The sequence below is a fragment of the Xiphophorus maculatus genome, chromosome 22, assembly GCF_002775205.1.
Source record: "Xiphophorus maculatus strain JP 163 A chromosome 22, X_maculatus-5.0-male, whole genome shotgun sequence".
Lineage (NCBI taxonomy): Eukaryota > Metazoa > Chordata > Actinopteri > Cyprinodontiformes > Poeciliidae > Xiphophorus > Xiphophorus maculatus.
Window position 1 is genome coordinate 28896692 of NC_036464.1, and position 7316 is coordinate 28904007.

The 7316-nt window shown below is 43.8% G+C and overlaps 1 protein-coding gene across 2 annotated transcripts in view; it reads left to right on the forward strand.

The window, feature by feature from the left end:
- piezo1 (piezo type mechanosensitive ion channel component 1) overlaps positions 1-7316 on the forward strand; it is a 73391-nt gene that overhangs the window by 30300 nt on the left and 35775 nt on the right. The window contains exons 8-13 of one of the 2 annotated variants that reach the window (XM_023327049.1): positions 156-242; positions 2739-2802; positions 4008-4111; positions 4633-4712; positions 5350-5530; positions 6847-6952. In XM_023327049.1, coding sequence (XP_023182817.1) covers positions 156-242; positions 2739-2802; positions 4008-4111; positions 4633-4712; positions 5350-5530; positions 6847-6952 — 622 coding nt within the window. The remainder of the gene's footprint in view (positions 1-155; positions 243-2738; positions 2803-4007; positions 4112-4632; positions 4713-5349; positions 5531-6846; positions 6953-7316) is intronic. The other variant, XM_023327050.1, reaches the window with a different exon arrangement.

Below are 7316 nucleotides of genomic sequence, written 5' to 3' on the forward strand. Positions count from 1 at the left end.
AAATGACCTTTGACCTCAATGTCTAAGAATCTAGCCGATTAGATGCAGAATCCTGAATGAAACAATCTCACAGGAGTTGTTCGGATGTCCCCAGAGTACCGGCAGTGTTTTCTGCTGGTTTGCTGTTTTTTTTTTAACGTCGCGTTTCTTTCCAGCAGGAGAAAAGAAAAGCTTCAGCGGAAGAACTGGTTGAGCTAAAGTCTTGGAATCAACCAAAAGACGACTGCGAAGACGAGACACAGGTAGCGGCAGCTGCTTCTCTGTCAGCTACACTGATACGCAAAAGTATTCACACCCGAGTTACCACACACACACACACACGCACGCACGCACACGCACACACACGCACGCACACACACACACACACACACACACACACACACACACACACACACACACACACACACACACACACACACACACACACACACACACACACACACACACACACACCTCAGATGTCCTAGTCCCATTCTGCAAACACTGACGAACGTCTGGATGCTTGTGGTTCACCTGCAGACCACAGGGGTGTGTGGAGGTGGTTTGATTGTAAGGAGCAGGCTTGTTTGGGGAGCGACAGGTTTCACCGCCGGCTGCAAGTGGTTTCCCACGGCAACGAGGATCATCAGAGTCAGTGAATGTGAAAACCTCGCTGATTTAAGAAAAAGTAAAACAAAAAGAAAAGAAAATAATTTTTGTTTATTCTGCAGTTTAAAACTGGCTGCTTGAACGCTACCTTGTTCTTCAGAGCCGAGAAAAGCTGTTCTTCAGGAGTTCACAGTGAATAACCATTCATCCTGTTCTGTCCTGATATCATAATTACAGACTGGAGCAGGTGTGTCAGACGGCTCTGATCGTTCCTCGTCTTGCCTCTGCAAGACGATTGGGGGATTTTCCGAGCCGCAGGGAGTCCTGTACCGCTGCATCCTGCATGATACCCCCAGGGTGCAAATGCTTTCACATCCCAGCGCCTCACCCAGTCTGACCTTTGACCAAGAAACACTGTGATGGATTCAGAGTAGGGCTGGGAATTTATCAAATTGTTCATCATTTATCCCAAGAATTGTGATATATTGTTGTGATGATACATTTTTAAAATAAGAGGAAAAAAAAAAGTTTTTCCATTGAGAGTATCACAAAATATCAATAAATTTGAAAATATGATTAAATGGAGTATTTTAGTGATGTAAATCACACACCTTTATGTGTAGGGCTGTATAATTATATTGAGTCTACGATATTTATTGATTTTTTTTCACCCTCGGAAGGTATCGATTTTCCATTCGCGAGTATCGATACGTTAAACCACAGGGGTCCATAGGCTTATACCGTTTTTTTAACATGTCTGGTTTGTGACGGCGTAGCAGCAAGACTCCGCCTCCCCCAGTCTCACTTTCAACTTTTGCTTAAAGTGCACATTATAAACTACAGGCCAGGTTTTAAATTGTGTTAATAGGCCAAGTAAAACCGGAGTTATGCTAAAATAAGTAAACCATATTTTTCCGAATGTCAGAGAAATGTTAAAAACCGGCTTTTCCTGTTATGTGAAATGGAATGAGCTTCCAAACGTAAAAAATCGAAACGCAACATTAGATTCCTTTGTTTTTGGAACTCTCAAATCTTCAATAATGATGGGCTGTATTTTGTTGCTAAGAAACAAAGTAAAGTTGCGCAAGTAACCGTGAAAGAGAAGCGGAAAGGAGTAGCGGCGCAAACGGAGCAGATCGCAATTAATGCAAAGTTTGGATATTGGAGCGACTAGTGGCATCTACTTAGTAATTACTTTTTAGCTTAGTGGTTTCTGTTCTGTATATAAAGAATTATCTGAAGAATGAACGCACAGCAGGCAGTGGTGCTCTGTTATGAGCTGGAAGACGAAGAGGGGAAACCCGCAGCCGCAGTCTGGGCGCAGTGAGGATTTCTATGAAGACAATGGCGGATCGATCGTTCTTATTAGTAACTGACAAAGAGTATCAGAGACTGAGAGTACGATGAGATCCTGGCAGTCTGAAAGGCAGCTACTCAGAGATCAAGCAGGGGAATGGCGGCGCAGTGCAGCTGCAAGGAATCGATCACTACGGGGTGAGGCAGAGCCACTTCCCCAGCAGCTAGTAGTAAACAGCTTACACTCAGGGAGCCAAGGTAGAAAAGCCTTTTTCCTGGAGTCCAAAAGACTTTTTATTTTACTCCAAAATGCATCCTCAATATGTCCAAAAGAAAATGTTCTTAGCTGATTTCAACTGTTTCAAATGACTGAAAATGTTCATATAATAACTTCATAGGCCACCACTTAAAAAAAATCTATTTCTTTAGCTGCCCTTGCAGCTTACCCTGACAGCTAGTTAGTTTTCATTTTGTATGGAGGCTCAGATGGGACGAAAGAAGTTCAGTAAAATGAGCTAAATCCTGCCCTTCGTGATGAGCCACTCCTCTTACTCTGAGTCTTCTTTTCAGCACCTGCTGCTGTGGTCAGCTGGCTGAAACAAGGAGTCTACACTTGAACTGAATTTTGTTTGCTTGGAAATGGGTTTTAGTCAAAGAAAAATCTGCCTTCTGGTGCCAATACTGAACATGTGTGCTCCTAGCAAAGGGAATCGTTTCCATACCTGATCTGTTTGTCTGCTGAGTTATCCACTAACTGGTTCCTAATGCTCAGTATTTGTATGGAACATATTTTTTTACTGTTGAAAAAACATGTCAGGATTGAAAAGAGTTCATGTTTGACTGTTTTGTTTCAGATCACCCTGGTGTCCAGTGAAGCAGAAGGTCCAGAGGAAACTACGGCTGGAGAACATCAGTCAGGTTCTCACATCTTTCATTCAAACCTCTTTTATTTCTAAAGAAGCTGCTGCAATTAACTTTTATATAAAAAAGTATTTTTAAAGTATATTTATTAAAACTGTCACTATGTTGTGACAGTGTGGTATGAGACTGATAATCTGTGGGGAAAAAATGAGCTCCCCTTGCCTTCTTCCAGTGCCAACTGGAAGCAACCAATCAGAGCCAGTCTCTTTGCTAGATGCTGCTAGCATAGGCCGTCATGAATGCTAGAGCTAGTTAGCATGGCTTCCAATGACAGCAGATAAACGTTTTTCCTGTAAGTTGTTTCTCTGCTATTAGCACATTTAGCCACGAGAAACACGAGGTTGGTTGACAGCACTAAGACCCGCCTCCTGGCTCTGATTGGTTGTTTTTGGTTGGGGGTGGTGCATTTCTTCAGACCGCGATAGCAGCTCAAGGAGGAGGTGGAGGAGATCGAACTTTTCACAGATGATCTGTTCTCAATGCTTGGTGTTCCCACTATCAACACCAAGCATTGATCTTAGCTAATGATGTGGAGAACACAGCAGGCGTCAGGGTTGTTGATTCTTCATTGTGACACCATGGTGACACCAGTATGTCACCATGGTGACATACTGGTGACAGTATGTCACCATGTCATACTGTCATGACATGGTGACAGCTTTAATTAACAAATATGTAAAAAATTTTTTTTGAAAAGTTACATACTGCAGCTTTAAATCTCTAAAACATTTGATGAAGACTGGAAACTGGAACATCTCTGTGTCACTAAGTGGCTTCACTAGTTTCTATCTTAGCCTTCTGAGCTGAGCTCTGCTCCACTTGTCCCACACAGGACACCAGGTATCACAGCCAAACCCCAGTGGAAGTATTCATACTGACAGTTCGTTACAGATCTTCAGAGCCAATAAATCCAGTCACCTCATCTAAACTGATCCCACCAACCTGTGTGTAATGCGTCTGGCAGGATGCTGCAGCTCTACTGCAGATCCATCATTATGTTTCAGTGGGTCAGGCAGGCTGCTGACTGACAGTGACTGATGGTGACAGGAGGCATTAGACAAAATTGAATCTGTTGGCCAGATGGACCCAGTGGATCCTGTTGTGATGGCTCATGTCATCAGCTACCACTCCCTCTGGAGTAGTTCTGAAGTCCAACAGCCCCCAACCAGATCGTCCTGACGCCCCCTGTTCTCTTGTTGCAGGTGTCGCTGCGGCCCCTGGGGGACAGCTGAGCGAGAGCCCGTTCTTCCTGCTGGGACGGGTGGTCATGCAGCAGAGTTATGTCTGTGCTCTCATAGCCATGATGGTAACCATGACTTCCCACTATCAACACCAAGCATTGATCTTAGCTAATGATGTGGAGAACACAGCAGGCGTCAGGGTTGTTGATTCTTTATTGTGATGGTTTGGATCTTTAAAGGGACAGTTTGGATCTCTCTGCTGTTCTGTGGAGCAGCAATGAGCTGTTAGTATCTTACCTGCAGTAGGAAACGCAACGTAACAGACCAACAGATTTGGTCGGTTGTGCTAAACTGACAGTTGGTCGGAGACCAACCCAGACCAAATCAGGTGGCTTTCATATAGAAACGCCTCCAATTTTTACTGTAGAAATATCTAAACCTCTGACACATTTGATTCATCTATCTCAGTACTTTTAAAAGCAGACCAGTTATTTATTCTAACGGCTGTTGTATTCCTACTGACCAGGTTTTCTGACTGAATATGCTGAACAAGTGTCTCTACAGAACACTGGTCTAGCTGTCCCTTCCCTCTGGCCCATGTTGACCCAGTGCGTGGTTCTCACTCAGCCTGTTTTGTGTCGTCTAGGTGTGGAGCATCACCTATCACAGCTGGCTGACTTTCGTTCTGCTGCTGTGGGCGTGTCTCATCTGGATGCTGCGTTCCAGGTACCAATGACACCCGGGACTCGGGCCTCGTCCACACGTAGCCCGCTGCCTGATAAACCGAATCGGTTTTTCTGCGATTCGGCGTTTTGACCTTCTGTTTATTAGTAGCACTGTTGTGTGGTGGTACGTTTTGTCCCGCGCTGTGTTGTTATTGCATAATGAGATATGTGTTAGATGTTCTGCTGAAACAGACGGCGGCTCAGGAGGTTGGGTTTCGTTCTGCAACCGGTGGGTTGCCGCTTCGAACCCTCACTCTGTCCGTTCCTGTCATCATGTTCTTGTTCAAGGCATTTCACCCTACTTGCCTGCTGACATCTCCCTTCTGTAGCAACTACCCATTCACACAGCTGTTTGTGAATGGGTGAATGACTGAATGTAGTGGAAGCTGCTCTTGAGTCCCTAGAATTGATAATGGTACAATTGCAGGCTATTTACCATTTTTTCCTAAATTAGATTTAAAAAAAAATATTTTTCTGACCTCTTGAAAAAGTTTTATGTTTTCATGTTAGGTTTTTAAATCTCATACCTGCCTAAAATGACTGCTAAGTATATATTTTCAAAGTATTCCAGTGTGTTTTGTTTGTGTGTGAGCCTGCATAAAGCTTCGGTTTCAGCTGAGTTTGTCTCATTTATGCAGACGCCATGCAGCCACGCTGTGCTCTCCGTTCATCCTGCTCTACGGCCTGGCTCTGTGCTGTCTGCAGTACGTCTGGGCCATGGAGCTGGAATCCATCCTGCCCACAAAGGTGGGGACCATGAGTCTAAGACAGCTGGGCCTGGACAGAGCCCAGTATCCCTGCCTCAGACTGGGAGCTATGGTAAGGTGTGAGCCGAGCCGGAGAACAGTTCTACGTTCTGGTTGGCAGATAAAGCAGAACCTGCACCTTAAATGGGCAGGATTATATTAAATCAACTTTAAATTGTGTTATAATGTCAAAACCATATCTGGAGTGTTGCTTTGATTCCTTCATGCATGTTTGAGAAAGCCTTTAATCTCCATGGCAACCATTCAGTTGTACGCTACCTTCTAGGTGCGGCTTCTCCTCTGAGCTGCACTTTCCAAGCTTCCACCTCACAGAGCAGCACTCCCCATCTCAGCTCCTTCAGACTAGCCAGCAGCAGTTAGCAAATATCTGTTAGAACTGCTCACCAGCTGAGCTCATTACATGAGCTACTTCTCGGTGAAACGCTGGTAAAAATGTTAAGGGGTTAATAGAGAAGTAGAGTTTCAGAAAGAGCAGAAAAGGTTATTAAAGAGACAGAGTCCTGATTTCAAGGTTTTAAATTACAAAGTCAAAATTCTTTCAAGTCATATTTGATATATAGAGCGTTGTTATAACAACTGATGGTAACAAAGCTGCTAGACCAGGGGTGTCAAACTCCAGTCCTCGAGGGCCACTGTCCTGCAACTTTTAGATGTGCCTCTGCTGCACCATACCTGAATAGAATAATTAGGTCATTAGCAAGGCTCTGGAGACCTGATCTACACAAGGAGGAGGTAATTAAGACGTTTCATTTCAGTGTTTTGTAGCTGTGGCACATCTAAAAACTGCAGGACTGCGGCCCTCGAGGACTGGAGTTTGACACCTGTGTGCTAGACTGTGCTATAAAATGGCACTGTGTGCCCAGAAAACACATAATTCTGTATTGGGGGATTTTTCTGTGCTCTTGGCTTTTGATGTTTCCCATGAAGCTTGTCAAGCACAGGAAGTGAATACATGAGGATTTTATTGAAAATCTAGCTGCGCCACATTATAATGCAACACTTCCTGACACAGTGTAGTTCCTGGAGAGGAGCTCCTGCAAGATTAAACCAATATGGGCACAAAGATGATACTTCAAGTGGAACAAAGGTGTTTCTATCATTAGACGAAGGATTTTTCAGCTTTTGATGTAAGACTATTGTTATAGAAGTGATTATTCTTCAGCCATTCTCCACAATTAGTTAAACCTCAAAGGTCTGGGCTGGTGCCCATCTCAGAGTATATTATTATTCCCTAATTTAAACTCCAGACCTACAGTACATGCACTGGACAGCAGAGAAATCGTAATGACTGCTTTCAATCGGTGAAATATTTATTCCTTGAGCTTTTTATTTAATGTTGATCCATCATTTCCCTGTTTCTCTTCCCAGTTGCTGTTTACCTTGACCTTCTGGCTGCTGGTGCGTCAGTCAGTGAAGGAGAACTTCAGGAGGAAGAGCAAAATGTCTACGCCCCTACAGGAAGTCACTACAAAAGGTAACGACGGTTCTAGAAACACACAAACAAACCCCGCACACCGGGTGCTGTTGCATCATGTGAACTTTGACCCCCGGCTTTAAACTTTGTGCATTCATGCTGAGCCCAAATTTGAACAAAATCCTGTTTTGTAATCACAACAGCAATTGATGTAAGTTGGCCTTATAAGAAATGGACCAACATCATCATCATCATCTTAAGGACTAGTGAGATCACTGATGTTGTGATTAAACCAGACAAAGTTTCTAAAGGAGCAACAAAACCTACAGAGACACTGATGTTTGCCAGCGCCTATTTGTGTTTCTATGCCTCCTCACTGCAAAAACACAAAATCTTACAAAGAAATTTTGGTCTAGTTTCTATG